We start from the raw sequence: 23,443 nt of genomic DNA, 5'->3' as shown, positions 1-23,443 counted from the left end.
TCTACAATTCAAGGAGCCTAGCCTGCTGTCAAACCTCCTTTTAATTTGGGACTCAGCAGAACAGTCACCGTGTGTCTATGGTATAACCGGATGCCATAGAACCACATGGTTCGCTGAGTGTTTTGGGACCCTGTTGGCATCACGATCCTTGAGGACTTTGAAATGTGCGGCTCGTTGTCCATACGCCCCCAGGGACAGCTGGAGGCTCAGGGCCCACTCGTCTTTTCTCACCAGCGATGACTGGCTAGCCTCTCTGTCTGGGAATTCATCCGTGTCGTCGTAAACTTACTTCTTCCACAGCTCACTGAGCAAATGACTGCTGTTCTTATGAGAGCAGATAAGATGCTTCCTGGGTGCAAGCATTGCCTCTGGTGTCAGACAGTCCTGAGTTTGAATCCGGGACCTGCCCCTTGACGTCCGGTTACCTCGAACAGGTCTTCCGGCCTCATAAAGCCGCTGTCCTTGTCTGACAATTGCAGACAAGGATGATCCCTAACCTTGTGATGTGGGGTGAGGCTAAGGTCAGACAACACACGTGAAGTTCTCAGCTCCCCGAGTGGCCTGGAGCTGACCAAGGGCCACGACAGGAACGAAGGCTGACATGGAAGTTGTAGTGCCTCTGAGCGGGCAGCAGAGGGAGCACTGTCATTGGGAACTGAGTGTGAGGACCGAACAGGATAGAGAGTATTAAACCCTCAGCAGAGACATCGTTCGTGGCAATGAAGTTTGAGGACCTACCAGCACACAGATGAGCTGCCAACCTTCACCCCAGGCTGCCTTGCCCCAGTCAGCCTCGGTAGGCACTCGGGTGCCAGCCTGTGCCACCATGGAACCCAGTGTACCTGTCTGTAGACACCTGTTCTGTCTGTCCAGCCCCCAACTCCACCTCTCCAGCTTCCTCTGGACCCAGAAGAGGGGAGGCTTGGACAGGAGAGGTAAGGCTCCCTCCTCTTCCAGGGACAGATCTGTGTGAGTCCAGACGTTCTTCAAATACTGCCGCCGAGGCCGTGGTTTGCAACCAATCAAAGGCAGAAGCAGATGGAAGAATCCAGATGTCTGTTCTCAAGGAAGGGCTAGGCACGGGGCAGACTTGAGGCTGCTGCCCTCTCTCAGGGGACCAGACCCGCTGAGTCCCAGCACAGTGGGGTCTGAGTTTGGTGGGTTTTGTTGTTGTTGTTGTTGTTGTTGTTGAATATATTTTTTATTGATTTTGGAGAGGAAGGGAGAGGGAGAGAAACATCAATGATGAGGGAGAATCACGGATCAGCTGCCTCCTGCATGCCCCACTGGGGATGAAGCCCTTAACGCCGGCCTGTGCCCTGACCGGGAATGGAACTGTGACCTCCTGGTTCATGAGTCCAGGCTCTCCCCACTGAGCCACACCGGCGGGGCTGCTTGGTGTTGGTGTTTTGCTCCTGCCTCCCCACCCTCCACCGGCTGGCTGCCCTGGAGGAGCTGATCTGAAGGAAGGAAGCAGGAAGCCAGGAACTGGGCTCCAGGCGAGTAAGCTGCAGGGGGTCTGGCTGCCTGGAGAGACCTCGGAGGACAAGGAGTAACTCCCCAGCACCTCACCCCCCATCACCCAACCACACCCTTCCCCCCATCACTCCACCCCACCCCCCATCACCCCACCCCACCCCTCCCCACATCACCCCACCTCCCCACCTCCCCTCCTCCCCACTTCCCCACCTTCCCACCTCCCCACCGTGGGCTCCTGTAGCCACAGGTGAGGGTGGTGATGCGAGGAGGGGACGCCTGCCTGGGGCTCAGCCCCACTGCCGGCTCCGGCGTTTCTGAGAGAGAGTGGGTGGGAGGACCAGTAAAGTCCCCAGGCTGGCGCTGACGCACAGGAAAGCCTCAGGGGGAGGAGAGATGCAAATCCCCTGCGGTGTCAGCCTGCGTCCCAGGAGGTGAGCGAGCGGGAGCCTGGCCTTGGCCCTGAGCACGGCCCTGAGCACCGTGGGACAGACGGGCGAGGGAGCCAGGTAAGCGGGCAGGTGCCCTCTCTCCCTCCGGCCGCTGCCAAAGACAGGCTGGGAAGTCCTTGTGCCCTGGCGCCGTGACAGCCCCACATGTGAACTGTCTGCGGGCGGGTGGGCGGGCAGGGCTGCACACAGAAGCCGGGCTCCGGGGCAGAGATGCGCCGGGCGCAGGGATGCATGTGGCCGCCATGGACGGTGCCCCGCCAGCGGGGAAGGGGACCCTCCGGCTTCCCTTTCTGACCAGCTCCTGGGAGTTGCGATGTCCGGCCTTAGATCGAGTCTTGGGGCTCAGGGAGAGGCCCGCAGTGAGGGGAGCGGGGATGCGGTCGTGGCGAGCCTGGATCACCTGCTGGGCCAGCTCTGGGTCCACCAGGCACAGGCCGCGCCTCTGCCCCTCCAGGAGCAAAATGACCCTTTCCCCGGGTGCCCCAGGGCCAGGCGCCCCGAGGGCAGGAAGGAGACGGTGCACACTTGTCTGGGGACAGGGAGTGAGCCCTGAGAGAGGGATGATGGTCGGGGGGAGCCCTGAGAGAGGGACAGCCAGGGGGCGGAGGGGTCTGTGGGCGCTTGTGGGCGCTGCGGGGGAGAAGCATGACCAAGGGGTGTCCACCTGGTCCTTCCCTCTCTCTGCCCCGCCCAGCTCTCCGGAAGGGGGCCAGGCGGCTAGGGGGCGCTAACCTTCAGCTAAGTCTTGGTGAGCAAACAGCCGTGCCCCCCATCCCAGCAGATCCCACAGTGGGAGCGACGGCCGTTGTCATGCTGCTCTGCGCTCAGGTCTCTCTTGTCACCGACTGACGTGACGGGAGCCGGCAGGGCACCGTCCCCAGCGGCGGGGAGCAGGGGCCAGGTTCCCGTGGGACACGCACACACCAGCATCTGGAAGGAGATGAGGCGGAGAAGCAGGTCTGGGCCAGGAGACTTGGGTCCATCCGTGACACTGTGCCCCCGGGGCAGGACTCATCTCCGTGCAAGCGAAACAGCATTTTCCGCGGGGGGTTGCTTTCTTCCGGCAAAACATTGCCGTCATTCCCCCTGGACATCCTCCTTGGCGTCAGGAAAATGGTGCCCCCCCCCCCTGAGGTGCCTATGAAACTTATCATCACACATGTCCTGTGAGCACCACGCAACTCTCACTTACCTGCAAGATAGACGGAAATGCTGTGGTTATTAATTACAGGAAACTTTCCCCCTTTGATCTGGAAATGCTGACGAAACAGTGAAAAATTGGACTTTTGAGACGGTAAAGAGCGGTCACTCCAGGGAGGTGCCGTGGCTTTCCCCGGTGAGGACCGTGTGGCTAAAGCATCCGGTGCCAGAGCGGGGTTCTGCGGGGAAACACACCGCTTCTGTTTGAGGGCAGGTTGCCAGTCACATACCAAGTGTGGTTTCGTCCTCAAGTAACTTGAGGGTGTAACCATTGTTACACGCACGTCAGAGACTAATGAAAAGTCTGCCGGCCACCTCGATCCTTGCAGCCACAGAGAGAAACAGCACGGTGCGTGGGCTCAGAGATAGTTTGACCTGAAAGAGTCAGAACCCACAAACATGCAGGCATCAGCTCTTCAGAAAGCTAAGGTGCAGGCGTAAGGCTGACGCTAGAAGCCAGGCAAATCTGAGACGAAGACAAAGGGACTGGGCCTTTCCATAGAAAATAAACTTGGCCCTGACTGGTGTGGCTCAATGGATAGAGTGTCGACCTGCGGACTGAAAGGTCCCAGGTTTGATTCCGGTCAAGGGCAGGTACCTTGGTTGCCGGCACATCCCCAGTAGGGGGTGTGCAGGAGGCAGCTGGTCGATGATTCTCTCTCATTGATGTTTCTAACTCTCTATCCCTCTCCCTTCCTCTCTGAAAAATCAATAAAATATACTTTTAAAAAATGCACTCAAAGTCTAAAAAAAAAAAAGTCACTTTTCTTCATCGACTTACCTAACGGACAACAGTGTCTTTGTTTGAAATCTGAGGAAAGAATGAGATGTGCCACAGCGCTTACTTTTAAACTCTACTTTCCCCCTTGTCTTGTAGCATGGCTCAGTGGAACCAAGTCCAGCAGCTAGAAATCAAGTTCTTGGAACAAGTGGATCAGTTCTATGACGACAACTTTCCGATGGAAATCCGACACCTGCTGGCCCAGTGGATCGAAAACCAGGACTGGTAGGGTCAGGCGTTGCTGTGTGTCTCTTCCAGGCCCCTGCACACATGCTTCTCTCCAGACAGAACTATTCCGGGGTTCCGGGTTTCAATCAATAGGTACTTTATTTTCAGATAACAGAGTCTTGCCAGATTTTGGGAAACTTTTTCAAAGAAGAATAGTACTACTTCTTTCTGGTTTCTAGTGCTTTGCTTTTCTGTAAGCCAAAAACGCAACAACTTTCTAAATGTTAAAAAGCCAAAAGACTGTTTTGGCTCTGGCTAGAGCATCGGCCTGAGGGCTGAGGGGTCCCAGGTTCGATTCCAGTCAAGGGCATGTACCTTGGTTGCAGGCACATCCCCAGTAGGAGGTGTGCAGGGGGCAGCTGATCAGTGTTTCTCTCTCATCAATGTTTCTAACTCTCTATCCTTCTCCCTTCCTCTCTGTAAAACATCATTAAAATATATATATTTTTAAAAGCCATGAAGTAAATCAGTTAGTAACCATTCTCTACCACAGACTCAATGTAAATAAATATTTTTCTTAGTGTATCTTACAAACATTCTTTAAAACTCTGTTCACATTGCACAGCTTAAACATTTTTTTTTTGCTTTGAACAGTTGTCTAATTTTTTTATTGTGGTAAAATGTGTGTAACACAACATCTACCACTTGAACGTCTAGGCGTGCAGCTTAGTGGCACCGAGTATACCCACAATGCCATGCAGCCGCCGCCACTATCCACCTGCAGAACTTTCTCATCTGCACAAAAGGGAACTTTCTACCCTTTAAACACGAACTCCTCATTCTCTCCATTCAGCCCCCTGCAACCACACCATTCCCCTTTCTGTCTCTGAATTTGACTGTTCAGGTCCCTCATGGAAGTGTTTTTCCTTTTGTGACTGACTGGTTTCCCTTAGCATGATTCATTCATGTGGCATATATCAATGCTCCTCCTTTCTAAGGCTGAATAATATTAATAAAATGTTTGTATACATATTATAAAAGCCATACGGCTAGAATGGCTGGTCACTATGACAGGCACTGTGCCCAGCCAATCACAAAAAAAGCCCATTGGGGGCCAAGCTGGCTGGCCAACCTCCCATGGCCCCTTCCCCTGGCTGGCCCGGCCCCGGATGGGACCTGGCTGGCCGGAGTCCCCCTCCCCACCCCTGCACGAATTCATGCACCCAGCCTCTAGTATGTATATAAAATCTATCTGTGCAGACATTTGCATTATCTCCACTTTAAGACCCTTGTTACTAAAGCTACTCCGAGCATTGGTGTACACATAACTATTCCTTGCTTGCAATTCCCCTGGGTGTCTTCCCAGAGAGGAATTGCTGTAGGTGACTCTGTTTCTATCGGAGGCCTCTCCACCCTGTTTTTTTCTGGCAGTGGCACTATTTTATATCCCCTTCTCCCCTCCCCCAACACCCCAGCAACGAACCAGGGACCAGCTCTTCCCCAGCTAATGCTTTTTTTGTGATTTGCATAACTGCATCCCAATCTCTGTGAAGTGGTATCTCCTGGTATTTTGATTTGCATTTCCCTACTGATGCATGATGTTGAATAACTTTCCACGTGTACCGTTTAATTTTCAAACATCTCTAAGTGCTTATCACTGTGGAATAGGTTTGTCACTTTAAAATCCATGTGATGGGAAGGCAGACATCTTACTTAGTTGTTTTCTGCTGTGTGATAACATTATTTATTTATTTATTTATTTATTTATTTATTTATTTTTAGGGAGGCAGCTTCTAACAACGAAAGTATGGCCACCATTCTTCTTCAAAACCTGTTAATACAACTGGATGACCAGTTAGGTCGAGTTTCCAAAGAGAAGAACCTGCTCTTGATTCACAACCTGAAAAGAATTCGGAAAGTCCTACAGGTGAGGATGCATTCCACTTTTCCCAAATGCTCAGCTTCGTAAGTCTCAGATTCAGTTTCCAGAAATCAAATATGTACCCCTATGTTATTCTGAAACCATATCTAAGGAGGTAAATTCCTGAATTCTCTTGCCATTTTGAATTCCGTGCTTGATTGTTTGCTTGTTTTCCGTGAAATTTGGAACCTGAGATGCACCGTCCGTGGGGAGGGCGTGTGTGATGTCCATGGGACTGTCTGGTGGCTGTGGTCAATCCTGATGATGCTGGAGCAGCCCCCCCCCCCCCGCCCGTTCCCCCCGCCCCCCTCGCCCCCGGCCTCCCTTGCCTTTTTCTCTTACATAGTTTCGTGTTAGTGTTGTTTCCATTTGTAGATGCAGGCCTCATGTTGTGTGTTTTCCAGGTTTGGTTCAGATCTCACCTCCTTCGCAAGCATTCCTTGTTGCACTCCAGCCCCTATGCCACAGGGCCGTGGCATTGTGTGTGTGTATGTGTGTGTGTGCGCGCGTCTTCTCCCTCACACGCCGTGAGGTCCCTGAGGCCGCCTTTAGCATTCCGCCTGAATTCCCTGCTCCCACACCAGACGGCCCATGTGGTGGGTGTGTAACACTCATTGACTAAAGGGCGAGTGGATGAATGAGTTGATGGGGCTCTGATGACGAAAAGCAGGCTGCCTGAGCTGGCCTGGAGGGTGAGCAGGGCAGGCTCAGAGCCTGGGCTGCCGTTGTGTTTACCGGGCGCCGGCAGAGCATGTTGGACACACACAAGCTCCTGTGCCTGGTCTCAGGGAGTGTTCTTAGAGGCCCATGCCTCCACCAGAATACTCTTAGAGATGTTAGTTATGCTCTAAAGCAGTGTTTCCCAAAGTGTGGTACGCGTACCCCAGGGGTACAGGAAGGGTTTGGTGGGGGAACGCATTGCACCGGAGTTTGGTGGGGATATGCACTGCACCGTGCTTAGCTGGGCCTAGTTCTCGTGAGTACGAGGGGTACTCAGCGTTACGAAAACTATAGAAGGGGTACACATATGTCAAAAGTTTGGGAAACACTGCGAGTCTAAAGGAAACGTGCTGGAAGCTCTAACATTGCTGAGAAGGACGTGTGTATTGTCTTTTCTGATTGCTATTTGGGCTGCACTGAGCCAACTTGGCTGTAGAGTCCCCTGGGAGTTGACAGGAGCCTTTGCCAGGGCTGGGAAAGAGCTTGTGGGCCATGGTGAGCGAAGGCAGACCCTCTCTCATGGAGAGGAGACCCGGAGCCGCCGTCCCACCACCTCAGGGCTCTCCTCGGCCCACTGACCCAGCAGGCACGCTGCTGCCTCTGTGTACGGCCTGTGACTAAGCATAGTGTTCACGTCTTTAAGTGACTGAACACATAAAAATAAGCAAACAGAAAAATGCACTTATGACGTGAAAGCGACGGGAAATGAACAGTTCTGCGTTTTAATGGAACGCGGCCATGCTTCTTTACTAACGCCTTGGCTGGGGCTGCCTCGCCCGGCGACCACTCTGGTGAGCAGCCCAGTGACTGGAGGGCCCAACGCCTAAAACAAACGTGTGTGTGTGTGTGTAATTCTGATTGATTGTGATTGTGTGTGGTTGTTATTGATTGTGATTGTGTATGTATGTATGTGTGTATGGTTGTAATTTATTGTGATTTTGTGTGTGTGTGTGTGTGTGTGTGTGTGTGTATAGAACTGATCTTGCTCTTCATGGGAAAGTGTGCTGACTTCTGGTCTAGAAGCGAAGACCCTGCACTTTGCTGAGGGACAAAGATGGGTGAAATGGTGGTGCATGGCTTTTGAGGATTCTGGCTCTCAAAATACGACCTTGGACAAATCACATAATCTTTCTGAATTCCCATGTCTATCATATAAATGGAATTAATTGTTACCTTTTGAAACTGAAAGGAAGACTGGGGCTTTGTTTCTGGAAAAATATTTGTTTCCAATAAATGTTTCTTGCTGATAGGGGTCTTCTTAGCATATCAGGGGGAAGTGGATAGCGCATCTTTTTTTCTGGGTGGGCCACAGATTACCAGGAAGTTCCAGACCCTGCAGTAACTCCCAGTCCCATCCCAGTTCCCCCCAGTCCCATCCCAGCTCCTCTCAGTCCCATCCCAGCTCCTCCCAGTCCCATCCCAGCTCCTCCCAGTCATATTTCAGCTCAATCACAAACTCTTCTGCTTCCGTCACTGGTCCTTTTGCATTTTGCCTCTGTAGACCTTTCCCAACATCCCTGCCCCAGAGAACAAAATCTACTCCTTGTTCCCAAACACCCCTCGCTCACTCTTGAATGACTCTGAGCTTTTGTTCATGATGGTCCCACGGCCAGGGGTGTGATGCCATCCCTTCTGCCTCCCCCTCCAGTCCCATCCATCCCTAGAGAAAGCCACCACCTGCCTGGCAGCCCTATTCTCAGCCTTCACGGCGGGCTGCGAGGTCACAGCATCTCCTCTGACTGGATGTGTCTAAGCAGGTCACGAGCCCTTTGAGGGTAAGCCTGACCTCTTTCTGTGGCTCTCCTCCCTCTCGTACCCAGTGTGGTTCCGCTACAACCCCGAGCCCGAAACGTCCTTTGGTTCGATGAGATCTTTTGAATGGACAGAAGCACTTGCTGTTTCTTTCTGGGGCTTCCGCCTATTTTGTTTTAGAAGCTCTCGTTCCTGGGTGTTTATATGAATCCAGAACACGGAGGAAATAGTAGTAAGAATATCGCCAGCTAGGTCTTCCACCTAAACACACCCGCACTTTGCACTTCTTCTTCAGATGGCAGATTCCCAGGGGTTCTGTTTGTTTTTTGGTTTTGATTTTGGATAAAACACAGTACACCCCAAAAGGAGGATGGGGCGAATCAAAAGGTCATTGCCACTGTGCTTATCTGGTCTAACCATTTCCATTCTCTGGGATTTTAAATACAATCTATTTTTAACTATTATAGCGAGAGAGAGAGAGAGAGAGAGAGAGAGAGAGAGAGAGAGAGAGAGAACAAACAATATGGTACCAGGAGAACTGAGCAGGTATAAGGTAGATTTGTTTTCTTTTTTTATAGGAACTGAAGTCTTCAATTTCAATATTTAAATTCACTATTTGATATCACACCTACTTTCTATAAGACTTCAGAGTGGTTTCTTATAAAATCCAAATTAAACCAAACCTGATCCAAGAGTCATGGCTAGCCCTGGATGGAAGCTGGGAGTGCTGATGTCCAGCTGACTCAGTTTCTTCTAGGGAGGCCGCCTCCGGTCAAGGTCAGGAGCAAGGACTTCCTGTTGGATCCTGGCTCTGTGACTTCCTCTCTGTGTCCCAGGCCAACACATTGGCCCCCTCTGGCCTGAAGCATGTGGTAAAGGCTGGGTGAGGATTTGCTAAAAATAAATACCTGCCCCAGGTGTTTCAAGAGTGCTCTGTCCTGTTCTTGGACCTTAACCACACACACACACACACACACACACACACACACACACACACACACACAACCTGCATATGCCAAAGAGAAGCCGTCAGGTGCTTCCTGTGGTGAAGGTGAGTCCAGCAATCGGTTACGCTGTGTGGCCGAGAGAGCACCTTCACGGAACTTTCATCACAGTATATTCTTACAGTGGTTCTGTTTTATTATCAGTTATTGCTGTTCGTCTCTTACTGTGCCTAACGTGTAAGTTCAACTCTATCACAGGGATGGATGTAAAGAAAAAAAAATAGTACAAACATGGCCGGCGTGCTATGGTTTGACTTAGGTTTTTTGACTTAGGATATGCATTCAGTAGAAATTGTACTTCAAAGTTTGAACTTTGATTTTTTCCTGGGCCTTGCTTATGCACTACAATTGTCCCTGTGGTGCTGGTCCTGAGCCACAGCTCCCAGGCAGCCACGCGATTGGGGAAAACCACCGGTAGTCTGTCGTGTACTCATCGTGTTAGATGGTGTTTCCCAACTGTAGGCCAGTGTCAGGGTTCTGAGCACATTTAAGATAGGCTAGACCAGTGGTCAGCAAACTGCGGTTCGTGAGCCACATGTGGCTCTTTGGCCCCTTGAGTTTTTAGCAAAGGCCAGCTTAGGAGTACCCTAATTAAGTTAATAACAATGTACCTACCTACATAGTTTATGTTTAAAAAATTTGGCTCTCAAAAGAAATTTCAATTGTTGTACTGTTGATATTTGGCTCTGTCGACTAATGAGTTTGCCAACCACTGGGCTAGACTAAGTTTTGATTTTCAAGAGGTTAGATGTAGTAAAGGCATTTGGATTTCCGATATTTTCCATCTTGCAGTTGTATATGCAGTGTTCAGTCCCACCTGTGATTTCAGGCATCCTCAGGGGTCTTGGAACACACCCATTACGGACAAGTGGGGAATACTTATTATAATTTGTTTATCCATTTTTGACAATTGTGGATAAAACTGACATTAACGTTTATGTGCAGATTTTTGTGTGGGCATGAGTTTATAAACCATTTGCAAGTTATCAAACCTCACAGAATATATATTTTTATTGATTTCAGAAAGGAAGGGAGAGGCAGAGAGATATAGAAATATCAATGATGAGAATCATTGATCAGCTGCCTCGTGAAGGCCCCCTACCTGGGCATGTGTCCCAACCAGTAATCAAACCAGGTTCATAGGTTGATGCTCAACCCGGAGGCACACGGACCGGGCCATATCACACTTTAAACAAACAAACAAACAAACAAACAAAAAACCTAGCTGCTTTTTCTACTTACCAGATCTTCATAACTTACCAATCTTTGTCAGGATTTATTTTTTTGGGAAATGCGCATCTCATTATGAGAGAGTGAGAAACGAGAGATGGCTTGATGGTTTTAGTTTGGATTATTACATGGATGTTAATGCATAATGGAGATTAGGTCTGGAGAGGGAAGTGCGATCACAAGATGATAAATTCTAGATGGAGTGCAGTTGGGAGTTAATGGGAAGTTACTGGGATTAATATGTTTATATACTTGCCTGTCTCCTTCCCAGGACTGTGGGCTCCTTGGGCACATTCGTCTCTGCATCTCCAGCATATACAGCATATACGGGCTCAGTGTCTTGTTTCATAAATGAAGAGTTGAGCTAACATTGAAGGATAAGGGAGAGAGAAATATCTGGGAATAAAACCATGACCTCCTGGTTCATAGGTCGATGCTTAACCACTGAGCCACGTGGGCCGGGCTATTCTAATACATCTTGATAAGCACAATGAAATGTAAAACTCTGTCATTAGTAAGTGCTGTAGTCATCACTCTTAACTTCTATAATGGGCATCTCACACCATTCGTTCTCCCTCCTCCGTTCTCACCTACTAACGAGAAGTCAAAGGGCAAAGAAGCCCCCCCCCCCCCCCCCCCCCGCCCCCTGCCCCAGGATGTCCCATCCTTTGGTTTTTAAAACCACAATGGAACCACCTCGATCTGTTTCCTGTTATTCAAAATCTTCAGGGAAGGGAAGGCATTGCACGAGCAGACTCCATGGCCCTTCCAGAATCTGAGTGACGTGGCCATCAGGCAATGCCTTCTTTTGTCACTCTGCTGTCACTTAAACCCATCTTCTCCTCGTTCACTCCTCAGTGAACCGAGAACTTACCAGTGAATGGAAGAATATCTGGTTCTTACTTCTGAAACATGGTTCTCTGTGCATTACAAGACAGAAGTAGAATGTGTGGGACTATGACTCTCCCATGTCTGCAGCTCTTTAGCTCATAGTGATTAGCAAGGTTACTCCCCAACCCTGCTCATCAATGAAACGTGTCCTTGTTGGCAAACTGTTCTATCGAAGGCCCTTTAACACACAGGGGAGCCACTTCAGTTTCAGGTCTTCTCTCACTGGCCAACGTTCAGTAGTTATTAAGCCACAAACCACACAAACTGAGAGCCATGTAGGTGGTTTATCGCTGAGTCCTTTTGCTGATTTTAAAAGAACTTCCTGTTACAAAAGTGATGCATATCCAATAAAAAAAAATTTAGGAAACATAGATAAGTAAGTGGGAAAAAATAATCTGTAATTCCATCTTTAATCGATAACCACTGTTAACACAATAGTATATTTCCTGCTAATATTTCTACTCATAAATATTTTTAATTTGTTTTAAGAATTATTATTGTCTTATAACTTTCTTTCTAAACTTAATACATTCACTTTAGTAATCAACCAACCATGGAATGGTATTCTATGAGATTAAATATTATCTTTTTAGCAATTTACCCATTATTTGGACATTTATAGCTTTCTTCAACTTTTCACCAATATAAGCAAGTGAAGGAAACATAGTGATTTTAAAACTTTATTCATATTTATTATTCTGTTAGGACAATGGGTCTTAACTTCATGGATCAAAATATCTTGCAAAGTTGTTTTTAATATAAATATGCACTGTGACATGAGTGTGAACTGATCTACTAATGAGGATCACCCAGTTACTGTAGTAACTAAACCAGTGGTTGGCAAACTCATTAGTCAATAGAGCCAAATATCAACAATACAACAATTGAAATTTCTTTTGAGAGCCAAATTTTTTAAACTTAAACTATATAGGTAGGTATGTTGTTATTAACTTAATTAGGGTACTCCTAAGCTGGCCTTTGCTAAAAACTCAAGGGACCAAAGAGCCACATGTGGCTCTTGAGCCACAGTTTGCCGACCACTGAACTAAACTATTAGACAATAGACTTTCATTTACCATACACATAACAGTGTAACACTGGGTATTCTGTAGGTCAGGTGACTTCCCTTTTCATTCCTTCAGAGAGGAAGGGAGAGGGAGAGAGAGAGGGAGAGAGAGATGGAAACATCAGTGATGAGAGAGAATTATTGACCTGCTACCTCCTGCCCACCCCACACTAAGGATCGAGCCCACAACCCGAGTATATGCCCTGACCAGGAATCAAACCTTGACCTCCTGGTTCAAGGTTGATGCTCAGCCAACCAGGCCCCTTTTCATTCTGATTCGGGCATCTGACTTCCTTCCATAATGTCCTGAGCTTTTCCAACGGGGGCTGGATGTCTTTGGAGAGAGAGAAAGAGAAAGAGCATGAAGTCATAGCCACATCTGAGATTCGTTGGCCTAGACACAGCACATACTACCTGCATCCCAGTAGCAAGAACTGGTTACATGCCTCCCCCACCATGCATGGAACACTGGCAAGTGTGATCTCTACATGGGTTCCTGCTTCCACTTCCCAGGACAGCCTGTGGGGAGAAATTTTGGAAGGCAATTAGGTATGTCTGCCCCATTTGCTAAAACCATTCTGGAGAGCAGTTTGTCAGTGTCAAAGTTTAATATGACTCAGCAATCACATATCTGAACATTTAGCCTACAGAAATTCTCATGCAAGTAAGAGAGGGTATCTATACAAGCATACTTATTGTTTTTGTCCATCTTTAAATGTCTACATCTTTGGTTGGCAAACTGCAGCTTGTGAGCCACATGCAGCTCTTTGGCCCCTTGAGTGTGACTCTTCCACAAAATACCATGGCCAGGGAGAGTATTTTGAAGAAGTGGCATTAGAAGAAGTTTAAGTTTAAAAAATTTGGCTCTCAAAAGAAATTTCAATTGTTGTATTGTTATATTTGGCTCTATTGACTAATGAGTTTGCCGACCACTGGTCTACATGGTTAAATAAATGGGATTGTTTTCTTGCATGCTATAAAATTATTAAAATAGTAGGTCTGAATATCTGGAGGTGAAAGAATGACTATCATATGCGTTAGTGGATGAAAAACACACAAAACAACGTGTCCAGTGTGATTACCCACAGGGGTGAGGAGACAAAGGGGCGGATGCTGCTCTCACCAATTGTTAACTTTTCCATGACTTGGAATTAAAAAAAAAAAAAAAAAAAAGCCCAAAATACATGGGAATTTTCACAACACACATTCCCAGACCTCACCCCAAATCTACAGAGCCATACTTTAAAGAGAGTGGGGCCCAGGCTTCTGTAGTTCATAAAAGCTTGCCAAGCGATTCTGATAAGTTGGCAGCGTTGAGCCCACATTCCTGAAAGTGTCGTTGCTCCATCGAAGGGTACAGGAAAGATGGAGGCTTTGGTACGAGTTGCCAGATGGTCCTTTAGTGATGCGCCAGTTCACGTTCCCCCCAGCAGTGCGAACAAGCTCTTCCTATCATCACCTGAGTGGTGCGCAGGGTTTTCGTCTTTGCCAGTTTGAGGAATGAAAAGTGGTGTGTCTGACTGATGTGGACAGAAGTGCGAGTGGGTTGCGTCTGGTTCTCTCCGGGGAACGTTCTGTCGCATCTGTCTTCCCCTTGAATTGTGTAGGTAGATTCATTGTCCCAAGTGAATGTTTCGTGATAGAAATCACTTGGGGAACTTGTTAAACATGGAGACTTCCAGTTCCCTGCTTCCAATGTTGATGCAACAGGCCTAGGATGAGGTTGGGAATGTGAATTGGAGGAGTCAGATCCGGAGTTCCTAAAGAAGAGATGTGTCCCAGGAGGAGACATCAGGAGAGAAACAAATGATGGTGAACTTGCGACCTGGGTGTTCTGCATCTAGGACAGACCTTTGCTCATGACGTGCCATGACGTGCCATGCCCTCTGCCCTTTCCTCCCATCATCCAGCCAGCACCAGTCACGTCCTCTCGATGAGTCATTAAAATCCACATTGATCTCTCCCACCTCCTGCCTCGCCCACTGAGAGACCACACAACTCATCCTGACACTCCATTACCCATGGTAAACTACTCTAGAAGGATGGGATCGATCCACAGTTGCAAAGACATCGTCCTGGGAAGGCTGTCAAAGTACCATTTCAGGACGAGAAGAAATGCCGAAGATCACGGGAAAGTAATCCTGCGGTAGATTCCCTCTGTGGGGACAGTAAATTGGAGGCAATGGCAATACGCTTGAAGGCGACATTTGGAGTCTGACGGCCTTAAAGAGTTAGAAACGCGTGCTTCTCTGCCAAAACAAACTGGCACGTTTTCTCTCCCAAATGGACCGTGGCCTGAGCAGCCTGCTGGTTTCTGATCAGATGGACATGGGGGAGAGTGCCCTCAACCGGTGCTCTCCGCATCACCTCTCATTGGAACCAGCAGAGACATGTTTAAAGCACAAACGCACCCAGCCCCACCCACGTCCTGCTGAAATTGGGATTTTTTCCCCAGTCCCTCAGGTATTAGCATGTGTAGCCAAGATTAAGACCCATAATGTGACCAAAGTAATGCAAAAAAAAATCATGTGTAGATCTCACATCTGTATTTCATCATTCTTTGCCATTTTAAGGGGCGGGGGTCATTTGAGCTGCTTTTCTAGTAGAAGTGATGAGTTCCCAAAGATTCATCTACTTTCTCCCTCCACACCCTGGTCATTTGTGAGAATATGTCCAAGTAACTGTACTTTCATTCATTCATTCAGCAAGAATGGATCGACAAGGCTCTCTGCCGGGAGCACTGCTGATGGCGGGGATAATGCCTCATGACGCGTGTAATTCCAAGTGCGTGGAAATTAAACCACACAGGCGGTCGCACTGGCGCCGAGTCTGCGAGCAGCTTCCAGGGTGTCCTGCTGTGACCAGGCGCGTTAACTATTATGGGCCATTCCCACAATGTGCCATCTCGTCTAAGTTGAATGCAGTGCGCTTAGAAAGCCTGCTCTGATTCCATGGGGCTGGTCCCCCACATGTGTTCTAAATCTGCACTTACTTCATTACAAGCTACTTTTCTAGGCCACTCATGGGTACATCTTTCTCACCTGAAACGACATTTCTCAGCTTCCATCTGGCTACCTCTCATTATGAGTAGGCGGATTCTTCTTTAGCAAAACTGTAGGTTGCAAAGTGATTGTACAGCAACGGGACCAACTGGCAAGGCCTCGGTCCAGGCTGGAATCGCAGTGGGTGGTCTGATCCCGCAGAGAAGGCGGTCCCAGACGCTGCTTGATCCAACCATTTCCCTCGTGTCAGCACCAGAGGACGACGGCCTGTGCGGTCTTTGTTTCTCATTAGAAACGGAAACAATGGAGAGGAGTCATCAAGAGGTCCATTGTGGCCCCGGCCCATTAGGGTCTATGGTTAGAGCTTTGGCCTGAGGACCGAAGGGTCATGGGTTTGATTCCCGGTCAAGGGCACATCCTCAGTTGCAGGCTTGATCCCTGGCTCCGGTCAGGGTGAGAACTGGAGGCAACCAATCGATGTCTCTCTCACATGGATGTTTCTCATATGGATGTCTCTTTCTCTTTCCCTTCCTTCGCCCTCCCCTAAAAGAAGAGATTTCCCCTGTGCCAGCCACAGCCCTTCCCAAAGTCCTCTGCATCATCTACGAGCAAGAAATGCTGTTTTTCTGACAATCCAACAGTTCAAAGTTTTTACCATGACTTTAAGATGTATTTCAAATTTCCATTTCTATTTGATAAAAGGAATACACTTCCATGCCTGTTGTAAAAAATAAAATAAATACAGAGAGGGTACTAACACTATTACTCTTCTAAGTACACGAATGAACATATATCAGGGCATCCGTTCTGAGAACAAAACATAACAGACGCATTGAAGACAACAGAGAGCAAAGGCACGTGACGTGGTGCCAGGGGGGTGGGGACAGATCTTCCCACGGGCCCAGCCAACACCAGGCGGCTGCTGAACCGAGTGGGACACAGAGCTCCGTCCTCTTGGTCCTCAGACTGCTGTCTCGGCACTCCGAAGGCAGCCCTTCCTCCCGGGAGTCCCCAGGGCACCGATGGCGCCTGAAATATTTTGGGAGGAGAGCCCAGGGCTTCGATCGCGGACGCAAGCGATGTCACAGGTGATAAGATATGTCCTCACCGGCACTGACTTCCTAATCCTACTAAGTGCTCAGCTGCGAAGAGGCCGGGGATGGAAAACACGAATTACGCCACTGAGAGCTGTGACTTCCTGTTAAACTTTCTGAAGGAGGTGAGAATGCAACCGTCAGAGGGCAACTGTTCTGAAAAGCTGCTTTCTTTGCGAGCTGCTGCTGCTCTCGCTCTCCCTACGACTCTCTGCAGAGTGAACCGCATTGCAGGTGGATTACAGGATATGTGTAAGCATCTTAGAAAAAGAATGCTTTAGCTAGGGAAAAGACCTTAGACATGCTATATAATAAAACCCTAATGTGCAAGTCAACCGAACAGCGGAACAACCGGTTGCTATGATGTGCACTGACCATCAGGGGGCAGACGCTCAATGCCAGGTTCACAGCTGGTGAGCCCAGGGGCTGTGGTGGGAGCCTTTTCCACTTCCACAGCAACACTAAGGACCCTTTGGGGGATGTATAACTGCCAGCTATCTCCCAAGGGGTCCTGGACTGACTGCAAGAGGGTGCAGGCCAGGCTGAGGGACCTCACCCTCTAGTGCATTAATGTGGTGCACCAGGCCTCTAGTAATGAATATGCATACAGAAATAACCAGTAAAACACACACACACACACACACACACACAAATTCAAGGGAAAGGAACATTCTCTTGACATGTTGTCTCATTACCAAGACTTTGGTAAACCTTTCAAGCTCTACATTTCTTAAGTTTTGTGTCTTGTTCAGCTTTAAAACTATATATCAGCACCTTCGTATTAAATACAACAATGATTACGACTTGATGTTTTCATTCTCTTCATTGGTAATCCATTCCCTATCTTTACTGCAATTCAGTTGGATAAACTAAGTCTTAAAAAGCTACCGAAGTTGTAGAACAAGTGTAGCCCAGACCAAACGATAACAGCAGCTTCCTGTAGCTCACACCTTTCTCAGACCACAGCTTTCTTGAGAAACAGTGTGTTTTAAACATGTGATCTGGTCGGCTAGAAACTCTAGGGGAACCTCCTGCTTGTGGTCGTTTTGAGAAGAAGGGAGAGGCATGTCAAAAGTAAATGCACGAGCACATTTTCTCCTCACACATCACTTTCTCTATGATGAAAACCTGTGCGTTCTAGGGCCTTCTCCGCGGGTCTTTGGAGAGCGTGAGGAAGTGACTTTAAAATGAAAACCTCCACAGGTTTTCATGAGCCCGGTTTCCACAATTAGCTTTCCTCTCTGCCATCACCCTGGTCCTTTTGTTAAAACCCTCATTTGAAACACCTTCTACATTTTTAAATATATATATTTTATTGATTTTCTTACAGAGAGGAAGGGAGAGAGATAGAGAGTTAGAAACATCGATGAGAGAAAAACATCCACCAGCTGCCTCTTGCACACCCCCTACTAGGGATGTGCCCACAACCAAGGTACATGCCCTTGACCGGAATCGAACCTGGAACCTTTCAGTCCACAGACCGACGCTCTACTGCTGAGCCAAACCAGTTTCGGCTCACCTTCTACATTTTATCTTTACCCGGTTATTCCCTCTCCCAGGGACAGTAGAAGGCAGATGTTGGCGCTGGGGTTCTACTACATCTCCTGGTTTCCTAGAGTTTTGTACCCACCTCAGCCTTTCTCATGCCTGGTCCCCTTGTGGGAGTCTCTGAGCATTGTTTATGCCCACTACTTTCTGATGATATCCAACACTATCCTTGCTCCTCCTAACTGGATGCCTTTGAGTAAGAGATTTTATCCCATGTCTGCAGCCCTGCTCCTGGCCCTGCCCTAACAACACCATCGATACTAAGAAAGAAGGTCAGGTTCAAGAAAGGAGAGATGGAGGAGGGGTGCTTGTTGTGGTGGTTTTCTCAGGACCCGGATCGGTGCCTGGTAATAACCATTGTTCAGTTCAAATGTGTGAGATGAATGAGCAGTGGACGCATGAATAAGAGGAGTCAGTGGCGTCCGCCAGCCCTGGCAGGGTCTCCCCCAGCAGGGCCGTGGGCGGGGCTCACAGACGACAGAGCCATGTGTGCCAAGGCACAGAAGTGGGAACGCGATGGAGGAGCTGCAGGAGCCTGCCAGGGCTTTGCGTGCACCTTGGTGCACACACTTGAGTCATGGGAAGATGGGCCAGGACAGAGGGAGCTCGGGAAGGCCTTCATGGAGGGAGCGTGTGAACTGGCTGTGGGGGTGGACCAGAGAGAGTCTCTTCCATATGCTCGCCCTCCTGGAGGACTAGAAATTGTGTTTAATCCGAGTCACAGAATAGGATGAACTAGTTTTGAGAAAGGTCCTTGGCGTCTCCTCCTGTGGTTTGTCCTGAAGCTGGAGTGTCCCCTTCAGCTCTACCACTAACTAGCTGGCCGGCCCTTCCCTCACTAACCTGACCTCCCCCTCCCTCACCAGCCGGCCTCCCTCTCCCTTACTAGCTGGCCTCACCCTCTCACTAGCTGGCCTCGCCTTCCCTCTGCTTCAGGTTTGTTTTAGTTGCAGAATGGGGGTAATAATAAGACAACTCCCATAGTTGTGAAAAATGGGTGATGTTTGCCCGGACGGCGTGGCTCAGTGGTTGAGTGTCAACCCATGAACCAGGAGGTCACAGTTTGATTCCCGGTCAGGGCACATGCCCCAGTTGCAGGCTTGATCCCCAGTAGGGGCATGCAGGAGGCAGCCCAATCCATCATTCTCTCTCACCGTTGATGTTTCTCTCTTTCCTTATCCCTTCCTCTCTGACATCAATAACAATATATTTAGGGGAAAAAAGCATTAAAAATTTAGGGGGATGTTTGGGAAAGTAGTAACAGTAATCACCAAGGTTTCCTTTTTCACTGACAGACTCTTGGCTTCTTTGGGGTTCATCACCATCCTGTGCCCCGTGCCCCGTTATCGCTCGTGTAGAAAGCGCGGGTGCTTGTATACAGGGCGGGCAGAGGAGGATTGCCGTGGTGAGTGTGCAGAACACGGTTCACTCCTGTTTCGCTCTTCATTGTCCGTTGCAGTGGTTTCCATGTGAACCGCTGTCGGCCTCCTCTGCCTGCCCGTGTTCATGCATGTGCATGTGTGCACCTCAGAATCAGGCGAGTGTTGGGTATGGGCTGGGCGCCCTGTGCTCACGGCTCTCATTAGCTCAGCCCCTCCTCACAGCAGTCCTTCGGAGAGGATGCTGCTGATCCCCCATTTTACACACCAGGGAGCTGAGGCTTCGCGAGTTCACAGGGCTGAGAGGTGAGAGAACTAAGAGACAATCTCAGTTTTTCTGAATTAAGAGTCTGTGCCCCAAATATTATGCACCTGTAGGTGATTTCTCCACATTCTGCCTTCACATTTCTCTTAAATATATATGTATATTTGTTACGATAGTTGTAACAACTTGATTTGAGGTGTAATGACATACAACCAACACCTATTCACAGTGTGCAGTTTGACAAGCTTGGGCATAGCAGGTCCACCCATGGAACCATTACCACAACCAGGATAATACACATAGCCTCCACCCCTAAACGTCCCCAGGGGCCCCTCTTAAGTCTTTCGCTTCCACCCTCTGCCTTGGGTCCCACCCCGGGCAACCACTGACCTGCTTAAAGATTAGTTTGCCTTTTTAATAAAAACAGAATCACACATCATGCACTTTGTTTTTCTAACTGGCCTCCTGCACACAGCATAATTTCTTTGGGGTTTTTCCATATTTTTACAGGTGTCAACCGTTCACTCCTGTTTGTTGCTTGTGGTATTCTACTACATGACATGCCTGTTTACGATAATTCTAATAATTCTCCATCCTCTGGAATAGGCAAGAAGTAAAAAAGGAAAAAAGCAGTGCTCTATTCCTTAAGTTATATTTGTTTTAATGCTTCCCTGAACTATTAAGTGGATGTCTACATTGAGAAGGAAGGCGGGCCTTCCGGTAGTGTTGAGAATTTGTCACCCACAGATAGTATCACTCTAGTCTTTCAATACCATGAGTTAATTTTGAAGTTTTATGCATGCAGGCATAGAAAATCAATATCTCACCTTCGGTATATAAAGTTCTACATTTGAAATCTGTTTAAAATCAAAGTAACCCAGTGTGGTGCTCTAACCTATAGAAACTCAGCGATGGCGCGCTTCCATTGTGCTCGCTGAAATTCATGCATCTTTCCTCTGGTGACGCCGTTGTGAATGGCAATAAATCCTCCCACTTTCAATCTATTTATTCTGTGCGAGAGCACTTTGGAGAAAGGCCTGTGACGGCCGCTTCGTGAAGGTGTGGCAGGAAGACCGCAGGCCGGGGCCACTTCCCTGGCCTCAGTCTCCCTGTTTGTCGCTCTCTGGAGGGGCTGCGTGGGGCTGTGAGAGGCATGTGCCGGCATGTGGCCCACGGCCGATGGTACAGATGGTGTTTGCCCTCCCTGCGGCCCCAAGTCCTCTTCCCTGAAGGTGTCCCTGGCTCCTGGGAGCGGGAGGCTTCCTTCCCCGACCTCGGGCTCGGGCCCCGTCACGCGCTTTCTTCTCTGCGTGGCCCAGAGAGGGGCGGGCCACCATGGGCTCACCGGCTGCGTGAAGCTCCGCGGGAGACCCTTCCCCGCCCTGGCAGCCCCGCAGACCCTGTGCAGACCGAGGCTGGGGCGGTCCTGTGGCCTCACTCCCCCGATAGGCCTGGTGTCTCCTGGGCAGGGGACCTTGCTGGAGGGCAGTGGCGGGTCCTGGTGGGAGGTGACGGCTCCGATTAGGAACCAGCTCCCCGTGCTCCCCGCGGCCTCTGCGAACGGGCCTGGGAAGCAAACAGCTTACTCAGGGCCCGGTAGCCTAGCAGGAGGCGTCTCAGGCTCGCCTGTGGTGGTAGTGCGACGAGCACCCTGCCACGGTGAGAAACCGAGTCTCCAGGGAGCCCAGCCAGACACCCTGTGAGGCCTGGAATGCTTCTGGACTTGACCGTGCTGAGTTAGGGAGAGAACACGGCAAGGCGATGCCCCATCAGCTGGTTTGCTCAGACAATGCTTCCGCTTGGACAGATGTGCACATCTGTCCAGGCACGGGGTCCTCACAGACACAGGAGGCCGAAGAAGAAGCAACCCTAAGCCAGCAGTGGGGTTGTTCTGAGAGGTGGAGGGGTGTAAATATTTCTCTCTGTCCCACATCCAGTGCAGCTAGAGAGCAGTCCAGTTCCTGCGTAGGGGCGGCTGGGGGTTGAGAAAAATGAAAGAAAGAGACAGACACAGAGATAGAAGGAAAAAGCTGGGACCGGGTGGACCATTGCTCTCTTCTGAGGGAGAGACAGGGTCCTAGAGCTGATGTAGCGCATTTATTTTATCCCCCAAACACCAGGAAGCTTTCCCGTTCCTTCCTGGTGCTTGGCCGGATTTACATAATAAAACCCACCCCCTGGGCTGAAAGGAAGGTCCAGCAGATAACACTTCTGTCTTTTGGCTTTGCTGACCGCCCTGGATTCAGCTGACAATTAAAGTAATGCCTTGTGCCTTCCCAGGCGCTCTCTACAGCGTAGAACATGGGAAATAATAGGGTTGAGAAGTGAAATGTTTTAAAAGAACATTTTAAGAACCACTGGAATGAGAGGAATCCTAAGAATTAAAGAATGGTTACTTACTGTGTTTAAACTTCTCCCTCCATCATTTTTTAAAATTTACTTTTATTGTTGAAAGCATTAGAGGTGTCCTTTCACTCCTCCCCTCGCCCCCCTATTGATGTCCCTTCTAGCCCGCCTCCCCCCCGCCACCCCCCTCATCCCTACCCCAGGCCTTCACCACCCTGTGTCTGTGTCCAGGGCCTCTGCAGGATGCATACAAGTTCTTGGATTAATCTCTTCCCGCAGTCCAACCTCCAATGTTACAGAAAGACGCTGTGGGGGAGGGGGACACCTGCTGTGAGCTCCTGGGGGGCGGGGGTGGGGGGCTGACAAGGGAAATGATCCGGGAAGCACTGCCCTCGCAGAGGCTCAGTGCTCCGTCTGGTAATCAGGAGTCATGGTGTCCATCTCACCCAGCCGCTGGGAGAGGACAGAATGAGAGTGGGAGGGACGTTAGGGGGAAGGGAGACAGAGACACTGGGCCCCTGGCAGGTGCTCAGGAGGCTTGGGGAGCGAAGACCTGTGGGAGACGCCCCCTCTGAGCTGTGCAGATGGAAGCATCCTTCTGGCTCCCCTGCTTCTCTTTAGAAAGATGTCATCATCGCGTGTGAGTGTCTATGCAAAGCGGAGCACATTTTGGCCAACACTAAGGGAAGTTCCTTCCGGCCTCTGTTCTTTATCTGGAAGATGGGGATAATTCCGCCAGCCTTCGTCCAAGGGCTGTGCTCCGTACACCGGTGCAGGAAGTGCTGTGGCTGATGCAGATGGGGGAGGGAGTTGGGGGAGGTGGGGAGCAGCTCAGGCTGGGGAAGTGCGTCCTTGACAAACAGGAGCTTGGAGTGAGGGGCGTGTGGTGATTTTTTCCAATAGAAACCAAGAGGGTTCTGTTTCTGCCAAATGGGAAAAGCGTGTCACACACGCAGTTTTACTTTCAGGTGGGTGAGCGGCTACGGAAAGTTCTGCCGAGAGCCACGATGTGCGAGCGCGTCTCCGGCCCGTGTGCGAGGCCCATCCGCGTGGTTGCAGAATTTCGGGGGTGTTTCCACCAGAGCATCACCGCCGCGTTTGGGCTGGGCGACCTTTGGCTGGTTCCAGCCTGTCAGGCCCGGCCACAG

General features: G+C 49.5%; 1 protein-coding gene across 2 annotated transcripts in view; it reads left to right on the top strand.

Moving 5' to 3' along the window:
- Positions 1-1,873: 1,873 nt before the first annotated feature.
- Positions 1,874-23,443, top strand: part of STAT4 (signal transducer and activator of transcription 4) — a 70,722-nt gene continuing 49,152 nt past the window's right edge. The window contains exons 1-3 of one of the 2 annotated variants that reach the window (XM_084892125.1): positions 1,874-1,985; positions 4,006-4,134; positions 5,860-6,004. In XM_084892125.1, the coding sequence (XP_084748251.1) occupies positions 4,007-4,134; positions 5,860-6,004 (273 nt within the window). In that variant the 5' untranslated portion in view covers positions 1,874-1,985; position 4,006. Of the gene's footprint in view, positions 1,986-4,005; positions 4,231-5,859; positions 6,005-23,443 lie in introns of those variants that run through there. The other variant, XM_084892126.1, reaches the window with a different exon arrangement.

Source organism: Pipistrellus hanaki (assembly GCF_964339955.1).
Source record: "Pipistrellus hanaki genome assembly, chromosome: 8".
Taxonomy (NCBI): domain Eukaryota; kingdom Metazoa; phylum Chordata; class Mammalia; order Chiroptera; family Vespertilionidae; genus Pipistrellus; species Pipistrellus hanaki.
Note: the sequence above shows the minus strand (reverse complement) of the source record. Positions and strands in the feature narration are given on the sequence as shown.